The sequence below is a fragment of the Lissotriton vulgaris genome, chromosome 3_1, assembly GCF_964263255.1.
Source record: "Lissotriton vulgaris chromosome 3_1, aLisVul1.2, whole genome shotgun sequence".
NCBI classification, from domain to species: Eukaryota; Metazoa; Chordata; class Amphibia; order Caudata; family Salamandridae; genus Lissotriton; species Lissotriton vulgaris.
In genome coordinates, this window is record NC_141689.1 from 1029765600 (window position 1) to 1029778949 (window position 13350).

The 13350-nt window shown below is 43.4% G+C and overlaps 1 protein-coding gene across 2 annotated transcripts in view; it reads right to left on the minus strand.

Moving 5' to 3' along the window:
- RIC1 (RIC1 partner of RAB6A GEF complex) overlaps positions 1-13350 on the minus strand; it is a 979735-nt gene that overhangs the window by 304965 nt on the left and 661420 nt on the right. For both annotated transcript variants that reach the window (XM_086961422.1, XM_086961421.1), the window contains exon 12: positions 3947-4150. In XM_086961422.1, the coding sequence (XP_086817548.1) occupies positions 3947-4150 (204 nt within the window). The remainder of the gene's footprint in view (positions 1-3946; positions 4151-13350) is intronic.

Sequence of the window (13350 nt, forward strand, 5' to 3'; positions counted from 1 at the left end):
AGGGGCTGGAATGTAAATGTAAATGTAAATGTATTGACATTTATATAGCGCACTACTTACCCGTAGGGTCCCAAGGCGCTTCGACCGCTGCGAAACCCTTCCTGGCTTCCCTGAGAGATGGTCCCTTAATGGGTATCTCCAGGGTGAGGCCAGGCATCCCCAGGCGGTCTGGTGGGGCCGTTAGTGAAGATGAGGCAAGCTAATGCCCAGAGTTGCCGAGTGTGATCGCTGATCAGAGTGGGCACCGAGGCGAGAGAATTATCTTATCGAGTCCGCTGACCCTGGTCCAGAAACCTGCCGCGCCGGGAATCGAACCCTGGTCCCGGGCCGTCCTCTGCTCTCGGGTCTGCCGCCTCTAACCAGTGAGCCACACTACTTCACTGGTAGGGTATATGTGATGTATGTGTGAAAGGTAATGGGCTGGTAGCCTTGTCTCCCTTGTCCGGCTGCTTCGGTGGTATTTGAAGGTCTGATTCTACCTCGAAGGACAGCTGATGATTAGAGGGTTGAGCAGCTGCAGTCCACGAAGGGAGGGCAAAGATACAGCCCATGTGAGATGAATGACCAAGTGTTTCCTCTTGTAGTTTGTGGAGAATCGGTTCCAAAGTGCCGGAGCCAAGGTCGGATTTGCTGGTCGACACTGAGGGTTTCGGCTCTGAAGGTGCCTTAGGTCTCAGCGCTGGGGCAGAAGTGGTCGGCCCTGAAGATCGAACTGGGGCAGAAGTGGTCGGCCCTGAAGATCGAACTGGCGTAGATGTGGTCTGCGCTGAGCTAGCCGGTCTCACTGATTTCTTTGGTGCTGAGCCAGAAATGGGCAGTACAACCGAAGACTATCAATGCTAACCATGTCACGAAGGCAGTGTTGGCCCAGTGGTCTGTCTCTGGCATTCCAAAGAAACTGGATTCCCCTTGGCAGAAGGCTGCTCTGCTAGAAAGCGGTGATGAGGGGGGGAGTCCATCTCCAATTCGGAGCTCTCATCGGGGGAAGACTTCATCGTCCATGGCAAAGGGCTGTTAATGGTACTTCCTCTCGATGTTCTCTGGGCAGAACAGGTCAGGGATGTCATCTCTGCCCCTACGCGACATTGCCAGTGGCTGAGCCAGACTGTCTCGAAGGGTCTTTTTGGAGGGAAAAGAGCAGGAAGCATTGCAACCATCCTAGGTATGGTCAGGAGAAAGTATAAATTGCATACCTGAAGGAGATCAGTGAGAGGACAATTTGCGTGGCAGCGAGGAAAATAGCAGAATGGGGTCCGTTCCATTACCGCCGAGGTAAGGTGGAGAGACATGACCGAGACGGGAGTAAGCCTCGAAGGGCAATGCATTGTTGCTGGCTCCCAATAACTTGTCAAATTCCAAAAATGAGGGGATATGCACTATCCTTCAAGGCCCTTGAGCAAGGCCAGATTTATTTTTGTGTGTCTTCATGGCCCATAGGTAAGGCTTGGGAGAAACTAGTCGCATGGTCCTCCTCGGTCCTTGTGGTTGGTTGATGGGAATGCTGTTAGTCAGGAACAGTATGTGGTAATAACATGGAGCACTAGTCCAGCAATCTGATGGTACTGTTTATGTGACCTGTACAACTGATCGGCCTATTAAAATTCGGACAATCTACACTGCGAATACCTATCTGATGACTAGCTTGAGGGTGCATTCCCCCTTTCCGAAGCAGCAGGGGGTAGAGTTTTAACTTGCCAAATTCTGCATTGTTAGGTAGAAAATTATCATGCTGTGCCATAGGTTTTTTTTTTATATGAGCCAAGGGGTGGCTTTCTGCACTCCCCCAAAAAAGAAACATTTGACAATTTTTGAATGATGTGTCATGCTTTTTTGTGGGCAAACATCTCACATCCCTTTACTTTAATAATTAACATTTTCATATTTGCGACCAAACGCAAGGAAAAGTCTACCTAAGGCCAAAAGTCTCTGTTTAAGACTTTTCAAAATTGCTGGGCTTAATAGTTCTTTGCAGAAATTCCACATGTACAGGAAAATACTGCTTGTACTTTCACCATGTTTTTTCCAATAAAACTCCAAAAGTTGGGCTCAGTCACATTGGAATAAAGATAAATTCCTTCTAAGCCCAAGCTACACAGGAGCAGGATAAGAGGGACTCTTCATCCTGCACCTTGAATTGTGAATATAGGAGAAACAGTCCCTGAGAAAAGAAAAGTTTGTAAACAAACTTTATCTGAACGGTAGTCAGTTGAAGTTATCTGAATGGTATTCAGTTGAAGTTATCCGAAGGAGGAAAATTAAATTTGAAGATTTTCTTCCCAAAAGAGCAGAGCTTTGGAGAATTGCCTTCACTTGACCCATGGAAGAAATCTGAGCTGGGACGGAGAGGGGAATACAAAGCCTCTTTACCTCACTGGCTTCAACCCAGGTCATATAATGAGGATAGGATGCATGAGTTGTAATATTAATGGTTATTATGTGTTGTCCACACTTGTGTTCAACCTTTTTACTAAGTGCTTTCAGTCTTACAATGGGGAATAACTCAAGAATGTGAACCTATGAAAGATTCCATTACAGGCGCCTCTTTTTTTATCATTCTGTATGGCAAGGAGAACCCCTTCCTGCTGCCTGTAGCAGTGTGGTCTAAAAAATATGAACTAAAATTAAATTACATCTAGCAGAGCTGAAAACTTCAGCAATTCCCACCGAGAATACAGAAAGAGACATCACGATTATGACTCTGGTCTCAAGTCAAAGTACAGGATATATATATATTTTTGAATAGGCTGGTGCAATTTAAGGAGAGACTTCGGTATTGTAATTCAGATCCCAAATCAACATAGGGATATTTAGATTGTTTGCAAGCAGATACTTCAGACAACTACAGCCAGAAAAACAAAAATTACAAACACTTTCATTCATGGCCATAGGTCTGCTCACTCACTGCCACAGTTCTACCATCCTCATGTTTGTCAGTGATATCGGTTTGCTCTTTTCACTTTTATATTATCTTAGTACTTACTTGAGGAAGTAAATGCATTGCTTCTTTACTGTATTCAGCAAATTAATTGCTTTTTATGGAAGATGTGCCAGAAATACTTGAAGAGGGTGTCATTACACTTATTTTGGTGAAACCTACAGCTGAACTGTGAGGATCCTTCCCACTATTGCCCAATCGCTTCCTGTCAATTCTAAAGACCTTATGCAAGTTGTTGCAGCACAAACTTTACTTCAATGAAGCATCTGATGGTATGGATCAGTTTTAAACTTTATGACACTTTTCAGACAGTCTATTACTGGTGACGGATGCCAACTTTGTCATTGCCCTGAATTTACTTGACAAATATTACCTTTGACACCACAAACTACTCCACTGAGTTACCAAAAGAAGGCTGATCACGTAAGTGCTGTCCTGGATTTCATATGATCCTATCTCAAGGTTAGGTCACAGGCAGTTGAACTGTTATCTTGTATTGCTTGCATGCAACCAAGCATTGTCGGCACACTTCGGTTATTCTTTCAATGGATTATTTTTCAATGTGCCAAAACAAAAATCATGCCCAAAATGGGTGGTGTACTGAGTGTTGCAGCCTTGAAGTTTAGTCAGATAGGCAACCACTGGCTAAAACCTAGGTTTGACTGCATATAATGGTAACTGGACTGGTAGAAAAAGGGATCTCCATATTTCATCCTTCCGCCTCCTGATGTAACTAATTTATCCTACAATAATTATATTGGTTAAGAAGGTGGTTTTTAACATCTATCTAGGCCCTAAATTATACTGAAATTCAACTACTCACAGACTTCTTCGAGCCCTTTAACTTGAGACCCTAAAGATGGGTGCGCCTAGCTTGATTTGCTAAATTTATTGACCACACCATTCCAAATATTTAACGGAATCAAGACCCATTGATAATTTTCACAAAACCTGGGTAAAAGAAAAGCAATTGGATATTTGTATTAATTTCCACACTGAATACATATTTACCTGAACAACATGCCAATGCCGGTGCCCAAGTAAAGTGCTTAAACCCTGAGAGTCGACGCTGCCATCCAAAAAGGAGCCCCTTTCCCTGTTGCTCTTGTGTTCAGAGTGTGCCAGGGAGCACCTGGGATTCTGGGCTTGCGTTGCATCTCCGCAATTCAAGTACAAGCGATCTTCTCCCTGGAGAAGCACCTGTTCCTGGTTGCTCTATGTACAAGAAAGAAACGAAAATGTATGTCAATAAACAAGAGAAAAAGACATGTACAAATAAACCAACCAGATGTCACTAGCTAGGGCAATATGCACAATAATCAATGTTCAATGCTCCCCCGTTATTGGATTTCAATATTTAACCTCTTAAGCGCTGCTGACGGCCAACGGTCGTCACGAGCGCTACCTCCCCAGTGCTGCGCACCACCATTGGACGTCCATTCAGCACTAGTTCTAATGGACAGCGCAGCACTGGGGAGGGATATTTGCAAAGCAGCTAAGGTGTTAAATGTAATCAGCATAGTCTGTAAATTATATCACAGCACCACAAACAAAGCATGTCTAACCACTCCTAAAAGAACTTCATAGTGCTAGGACTATCTTGGCTATTTAGGTCAACAGGAACGAGCTAGTCTGAAAATGATTAGGTCTACATTCATAATTTATAACCAGGCTTTTCTAAAGTAAACTTTTGATGCATGACTGGTGTCCTCAATTTTGTTGACAAAACAAAGGTAGGCCTTATTCCTTAAACAGCAAGCAGTGATAAGGCCTACAGGCTCGCTTTTTCACCATGTACTTGCAAAGCGAATAGGATCAGCTTTTTCTAAGGCAGAGTGTTTGGTAATAGTTGAACATTTTGAGAGTTTTTCTCCTAGAAAGGAAATCCTATAAAGAAGCAAACACTTAAGACAATAGGGAAGCTGGGAGTAGGACTCCTTAGCGGAACAGGCTGAATTAGCAGAGTTAAGCTGTACCCTCAAGCGTTATTAGCATAAACAGAAACATAATATTTAGTGCTACTTCTACAATATATTTCTAGTGCATCTGAAACAAAGTTTGAGTAGTTTGCATATCTTTTGTTTGTGGCCAACAAGGCTGTAAATCCAAAAACATGTTATCAAGAGCAATGTAAAACAAATGAACTTGCAAGGGCGAAGAGTGAATTATCTTCATCTACCATAAAGACAAACAGAATGCATTTCTTAAACAAAAAAGCATTAGCAGAACTTTCACACACAAAGCTCTTAACAGAATTTCAATAGCAACTGCTTGGGCCCAGCTTCCCTGAAAGCCCCCCTCCTACTTACCTGTGACTGGTCCCCTGACCAATCCTAGGCCCTTTTGAACCAGTCTTTTCACCTCAATGCTCCCGCCTCGCTCCCTCTGCTCTCACCCCAGTTTATTCTCAAATATCACTAACTAATCTGTTCTCTCTCTTTCAATCTGTTGACCACTTTCTTTCCACTCTCGTGCCATTTCTCTTTTATGCCTTTTCACTTTTCTCTTTTACCATTTTCTCTCCACTCGTCCCTTTTCTCCTTTGTGACGTTACTCTTTTTAGTAGTTCTCTTTTGAGCATTTCTCTTGTGTGTGTGTGTCTCTTGTACATTCTCTCTTTTGAGCCTTTTCTCGTTTGTGGCTCCTCATCGCGCTCCCTGCAGTCATCTCTGCCTTTCAGTTCATTTTACAGCCTCTCGCTCCTACGCTCCTTACCTACTTACCTTCCTGCCTCTTCTTTCAGCTCGTCTAAAGCCCCACCCACCACCTACCTGCGCTTCTCTCCCCTCCCAGGACCTACTTAATGGCGGCTGCTGCATGACCGCACCAAAAGCACTCCAAAGCCTAGCTCATCTGCACCTGTCCACGCCTGGACCGTGCTCAGCACCCTGAACCCTGGTCCAACTACCCTCCAGCAATGCTCCACAGCTCTCCTTCAATCCCTCGACCTGGGATGCCGCTTGTCCCGCTGCTACCAAATCACACCAGCAACATGGTAGGAGCTTTCACCTGCACCCACTGCCGGCCCTACTGCAGCCTTGACACACACACAAACACATGCATAAACAAATCAAGCCACTTACACCTCAATCCAACAACACTCGCTCGTAGGCATGCATGCATGCTAGTCAACACACAATGGCGCAACTAACACACAACTGAAATCGGGGACCTACTGAGCAGTGGTGCACCGGACCTCCTCTTCATCACACAATCCTTTCTCAACTTCACATCTGAATCCAGCATCACTGCAGCAATCCCAGCAGGCTACAAGATTGCATGACAGGACTGAAACCACAAGCCTGAGGAGGACTCGCAATCATCTTTAAGGAATCTATCAAATATACGACATCAGCGGAAAAAGACACACCATTTATGGAACACATGCACTTCAATCTCCACTAACTTCTGGACACCATCTTCATCACCAGCTACAGCAACTACAGCGCTACCATGCCATTCACATGGCCTGGCCACTCTGTACAGGGTCAGCTTTACGGCGGTGCAACAGGTGCAGCCACACCGGGGGCTGACCTGGAAGGGGAACTAACTTTGCGGAGGCTGTGTTTAGCAATAAAATAATTTTTAAAAGCTCCTACTACATAGCTCCTTGTGCATTCCGCTGTCAGGCAGCAATACAAATGTCATGATAATGTTCCTGCTAGAGAGAGAGAGAGAGAGAGAGAGAGAGAGAGAGAGAGAGAGATCGGAGGTTTGTCTAGTGGCAGTTTTGACTCGCCATAAAGTAGTGCAAAGGGTATCATATGCCAGCCTCAAAGAACACATGGGTAGTTTAGGTGGATGCCTGAGTGGATTAGTAATGCCAGCCTTTACCAGTGCTTTACAACAAATGAAATGTATTTGAGAGAGTGGTTATGGAGAGATTAGGGGCACTTTTGCTGGGTGGTAGTGAGAGAATCCGAGAAGGAGGTCCTTTGGGAGGGGGCGCCAAAAAAGTTTGACGCACTAGGCGCTCCCAGAGCTAAAGCTAGCCTTGACTCCAGCACCAACTTCCAGATCAACACACTGCGAGTCAACACACCCACTGATCAACCTAACCCCACAAATGACTTTTAAATAGGATATCATAAACTTCACTAACTGGACCTGGAACTGTGCAGATTCCCTCACACTGAGGAAACCTAACTGGAAAACAAGCATTGGCATAGCCAATAGGTCTCGCATTTGGGACCTTATAAGTATTTAGTTATGCAGCACAATATCCTTGGTGCAACAACATTAACTGTTGCATGGTTAAACACTTATAAGGTCCCAAAGGCGAGACCTATTGGCTATGTCAATGCTTGTTATTATAGTTACCCACAATCATATAAAATAAAAATATCTATGCTGCCAAGATCAGAACCAGTAAGTGAATAGGCATTACAGCAAGCTGCTTTAATTATTTTTTTTTAAAGTATGTGTGAATAATATCTGGTAATCAGTAGACATTGTGAAACTAAGGAGGCTAGTCACTCACGTTAATAAACAAACAAGCTTATATCTTAGTACAGCGATCCTATCAGCTAATTTCTTATTCCCTAGAGCTGCAATGCCCAGGACCATATATATTTGATGCAGACCCACTAATGTATGGACATTTTACAACTTGCATATAATGTCTCCTCTTTCTTCATGTCAATTCAAGCATGCGTAACTGGGAAATTCTAGCCTATGCACAATGTAAAGTCCAGTAGGCCCTATGAAATATTAGGACGTAAGCTTGAGCAAACAATGCAGTAAGATTTGCTTTCAACGTGGAAAGTCAATTTTTTAAACATGTTTCATAGAAGGGTGATATGCACACCCTTTGATGGATTGCTAAAAACAGTACCTTTTATTCATAATAATCATGTGGCTATTTGCTATGCTATATTAAATAAGTATTTATAAAATGTGAATACACCTTGAGTAAAAGTGAACAATCATATTGTCCAAAAGAAAGTCAACTATTTTATGAACCTCGGTATGATGATAAACTAAAGTAAGTTAGGGACCAACACTCTACCACAGGCACAATGTGGAGATTACACTGAACCCTGTCACTGGACGAAGGGTTTAACTTACAGGTGGTTGATAAAGAAAAAACTTCTTAAAGTGGAGGAAGCGTTACATTTGTAGGAAAACTAAGCTGGTAAATTTCACGCCAGATTTCACATTTTCTCCAGAAATTGAAAATTTACCACTACCAACCAACTCAAAATCATGGCATGTGTCAAACTCCCAGAAATGAACTGAGTTGATGTATTATGAAGTGGGATTGTCAACAGCAGCGCACAAATAAGAAAACGTGTAAGCTTTGACAGAAAATGCAAAAATCATGAGGTTGCCTGGTCTGTTGATCTGAAGGTTAACCAGCATCTTCACCTCATTTTACATCATGTTTAGAATCTTCAGCCAATTTAAAGTTCCAAATACTAACAGAAGAATTTGTGAGTGATAACTTGAAAGCACTATGCACATAACAGATTTTTAGACTGAGCAAAACATGAATAGAATAATTTTAGGGGGGGGGGGTCATATTCAAAAAGAGTTACTATGGCCCTACTGTCTAGAGAGTACTCCCTTTGGAATTTGTACAAAGATCTGGGTCATATTAAGAAAAAAAATACAGCACATGCAGCCGATTTCAGTTGTTTATTATTGTACACAGATCGCATAATGGAAAGGATTTGCAAGCATGTTTTAAAATGCAATATATATATATTATATATATATATATATATATATATATATATATATATATACACACACACACACATCATGCACTACTAGACTTATATGTTTGATCATACTGGTTCATTTTACTATCAATCTTCTGATAATCTGAAACAAACGTTATTTATTAAATCATTTTATGTAGCGCTGATGTGTGTATTGTGTCAATGCAGTGCAATTCCTGACAACGTCTCGTTGAACTGTTACTTCCATGAATTTGATGGTGAAACAGTCTTGTGTAACATGCAAATATGCAATGTGAGAATGTTCTTGTGTAAATTTGGACGCAAACCGTCTATAGTTAAACTGCTGTTATGCAATACGTAACGATCCTTATGTGAAAACATTCTTATACAAAATGTTTTTTTGCATAACGAAATTGTTCTTATGTGAGACCCGCTGGTTCTTATACGCGTTGCACAAAATTCCTAGATAGATAATACCTGATCGTATTTGTATGGAATAAATCATTTTAAGTAAGCAAGACAAACAGTGTCTCATAATCACACGCAACATATTAGTCAGCACGCATTGAAAATGCCTGCGATGTGTCATTGCATGTTCACTCTTCAACCAGTTTGTCTCCATGTCGTGCGCACTGACAGCATAAGAGGGAAGTACCGACGACAATGAGCATCGAACAAATATGCATTCATTTAGAAAACGACATAGCTGAGGTAAAGATATGGGAAACGTGAATATGGCCACAAATATTCACAAAGCACAAGCACGAAAGAAAACACGAAATGCAAAAAAAAATGAAAGATAAGCCACAACATAAGCTGAAAAGCAATAGCCCGTAATGATTAGTGCAAGTACAGGAATAAAGCGCTAACAGCCACACCGCCCCTCTGAACTAATTCTGTGAGCCTTCTCTGAGTGGGAGGTACTGATAATTGCAAGGTGACCTAGTATTAGAGCACCAGAGTCACGTCAGCCAATGCTTGTGCGTCACGCTGAATTCAAACGTCCTGATTGGTTGTGGAGTTCACACAAGCTGTCTGAAAAGGCAGCCTCCTGGATTTGTTTTGTAGCACCCAGCTTGGACTGGGATGGGACTGGGAGTCAACGATTTACTCATGATGCGAATGAGAACTTATTGACACTGTGCCCTGACATTCTGTCTCCGGGGTGAGCTAGGATTTCGGAGTCTGTTGTTCATGAGGAGTCGACAGGGGAGCATAGGCAGCTCAGATGGTACCCCATGTGGTTGGAGTGAGCAATGGAATTGGACACTGGCAAGCAGTGTCGGATGGGGACAGCAAATAGGCTTGGGCACCAAACTCAAAGTGGGCCCCATTAGTGAAATAAAGATCTGATAATTTGTCCCATGACTGCAGATTAAAACAGTTTTAAACTTGTAAAGACACGTTGCACAAGTGTTTTACAAGGTATGGAAGACATTGAATTTGAGCTTGCTGCTGGCAATGTGTGTTTTTATATCCGGGAAATCAAAAGTAAACATGGGCATAGGTGTTTTTTACAAGGTATGGAAAATGTTGAATGTGAGCTTGCGCAGGCAACGTTTCTTTATATATAAGGAAAATCAACATTAACAAGCATTGGCCGCGCGGCCGTGAAAGTGACGCAGCAGTGAAAGTGAATGCGGGCTTTAAGGGTGCCCGCGAGCGATGCGCTTAATGAGCCATGACGAAACAGGAAAGCCAGATGGCGCCTGTGCTCGTAACTGTGGGTGTAACCGCACAATAGTAGGCCCCACAAAAAGCATGTGGTGAGCTTTTTGAAGCCCACTTACTAAACGTTTCGCCAGAGCAGCACATCCGCTGGCTCAGGGGAGACCTAAAAAGATCCAACAAACAAGCTTGCTGGAAATCAGAGGGACACAAAGTATCAAACAGAAACTGTAAACAACTAGAGAGGAAAAGAGAACCAGCCATAAAATCACAGACAGATCCCTACAAGGCTGTTCTCAGATGTTATCATTAGCAACTATGAGACACCAAGAAACGCCCACTAGCTGAAAGTATCGAAGTAAGGTCCAACAGCAACAATGAGATTTTTTCAATTATAAAGGACTTTTCCATACCTTCCGCAACAGTCAACAACATCTCCCTTTCCCAAGAACTCTACAACAGCCTATCAAACTTCTTCCACTTTAAAACCACTAACATATACAGCAACTTCCCACACCAACCAGACCCTGGTGATGTCATCGCCAACCTACCCACCACAACCGAGACAACCACTTGACTGAATGGACACATCGAACATGAGGACCATCCACTCAGGGCCCCCACGGACCTATGCCCCCACCAAATCTACTACTGGGAACATCACATTTCAGCACCTCCCTCTCCCACATCATGACTTCCATAACGTCCACATTCCCGGACAACTGGAAATGCACAGAAATCAAAAAACCATCAGTCGACCCGAACCAAGTATGCAAATACAGCCCAATATCCATGCTCCCACACCCAGCCAAAGTGATGGAGAAGGCCATCTGAAAGCAACTCTCAACCCACCTTGAGCTCCACCACCTACTGGACAACACCCAATCAGGTTTTAGGAAAAACCACAGCACCAAAACATTACTCATCGCAGCCACTGACACCATCAGGACCACGCTGGACTATGGTGAAACAGAAGCCCTCATTACTCAATCTGTCTGCAGGCTTTGACACCATCTTCCACAACACTCCGATCAGAAGACTTCACAACATATGCATCCAAGAAGCTGCTTTCAATGGATCTGCTCCTTCTTCCTCATTAATGGAATAACCCAAAGAGTTATAATGCCACCATTCACATCAGAGTTCAATCAATCAATCACAGCATTTATATAGCGCTCTACTCACCCGGAGGGTCTCAAGGCGCTTGGGGAGGGGGGGTCCGCTACTGCTCGAACAGCCATGTCTTGAGCTGCTTCCTGAAGGCGAGGTGGTCTTGGGTCAGGCGGAGGTGGGTCGGGAGGGAGTTCCACGTCTTGGCGGCGAAGTAGGAGAAGGATCTTCCTCCTGTGGTGGCTCTTCGGATGCGGGGGACGGCGGCGAGGGCGTGGTTGGTTGAACGAAGCTGGCGAGTTCAAGATATAGATCTTTGGAGTACCGCAGGAAGCATCCCTCAGCCCCACCCTGTTCAACGTCTACATGACCACACTAGCCAAAATGATCTGATCCAAAGCATCTCCGTTATCTCATATGCCAATGACACCCAAGTCACCAGACAAACAAGACAACCAACTTCACAAACTGCATGGTCATAGTTTTAGAATGGATGAGAACAAACTGCCGGAAGATCTTCAGAAACAAAACCTTCCCATGGGACTACACCTGGTGGCCATCGGAACTAGGACCAACACCCACTAACCACACAAGAAACCTAGGAATCATCCTAGATGACAAACTCTCCATGATGTAGCAAATCGATGCAGTAAGCATCTCTTGATTCCACTTCTTACACATGCTATGCAAGATCTTCCAGTGGCTGCCAGAGAACAACAGATGGACCATCTCCAATCAACTCCTGCAAAGCATCCAAACCATCCAGAACGCTCCAGCTAGATTCATGCTGGACCTCCCACGCACCCACATCGGACTGCACCTCTAAGAGCTCCACTGGATCTCCATTCAGAAACACAGGCAATTCACACTCCTAATTCACGCATACAACGCACTCCACAACATTGGACAAATGTAACTCAGCAGCCCCATACACTTTCACCAGCCGACCAGACAACTATACTTCACTCTTGCACGCAAAAAGCCCCTTCATTCACAAAAACAGAGCAGGAGGTTCCTGCATCATTCAATCAAAGGCAGGTATAGAACCTATGCTCCAGGAGAGGGTCAAACAGAAGAGGAAAGAAAGCTACTGAATAAGAAGCAAGCAGATGAGATTGACAAGAAACCAACAAATGATGAGGAACGGGCTGACACAAATCTCATTTTGAGTATTGGTATCGTACACAATATTTCTTCAAAAACAGCTATAAGCAGTATGTAGGCGCAACCTAAAAAGCCATAAAACAGAAGTTAAAATGCCAATATGTCAGTAAAGTAAATACATTAAAGAACACACACAGACTGGTAAGGTACTAGAACAGGTTCTTGGTGGAATAAGATCCAGTGGCTACACTAGAATAAACGGCTACCACTTGCAACTGCTGGTACTACGCTTAGTCCAGCCCACCCTACAGGCTTCATAACCCTAATGCCTTCACAACTGCTTAATTCTTATTTCAATGTAGCTTCATGGGAAGAATTCCATAGGTACTTCTGCTTTTGTTCTATAGAACATTTCAGTCATGCAAGGACCCCCTTGCATTTGCCTATAACAAGACTTCAGTACTTTAGACACTAGCTCTACACTTTGTGGCTAAATGGTAACAGTAATCGTCCAGTGAAAAGTTTGCAAGAACAACTTCCCAACCGGGTACCCAAGCAAGCCTAATGGGGACACATGATGAGCAGTCTATGCAACAGGATAATACACTTCAGTTTAGGCAGGAGAAATGAGAGAGGGTCATCCAGATGCTAGTAAAAAGTAATTTGACACTTCTGCTGAGTCTTTAAAAGGCAAAGGAAACAGCCTCAATTTCAACATGACATACCCTTTGAGTCAGGATGTAAAAGGTAATGCTTTTCAGAGGAGGGCATTAACAGATTTCTATATCAAAGGAACCATTTATTCGGTGAAAGGTAAAATCACATACTGGAAAGACTTATCTCCTGGTT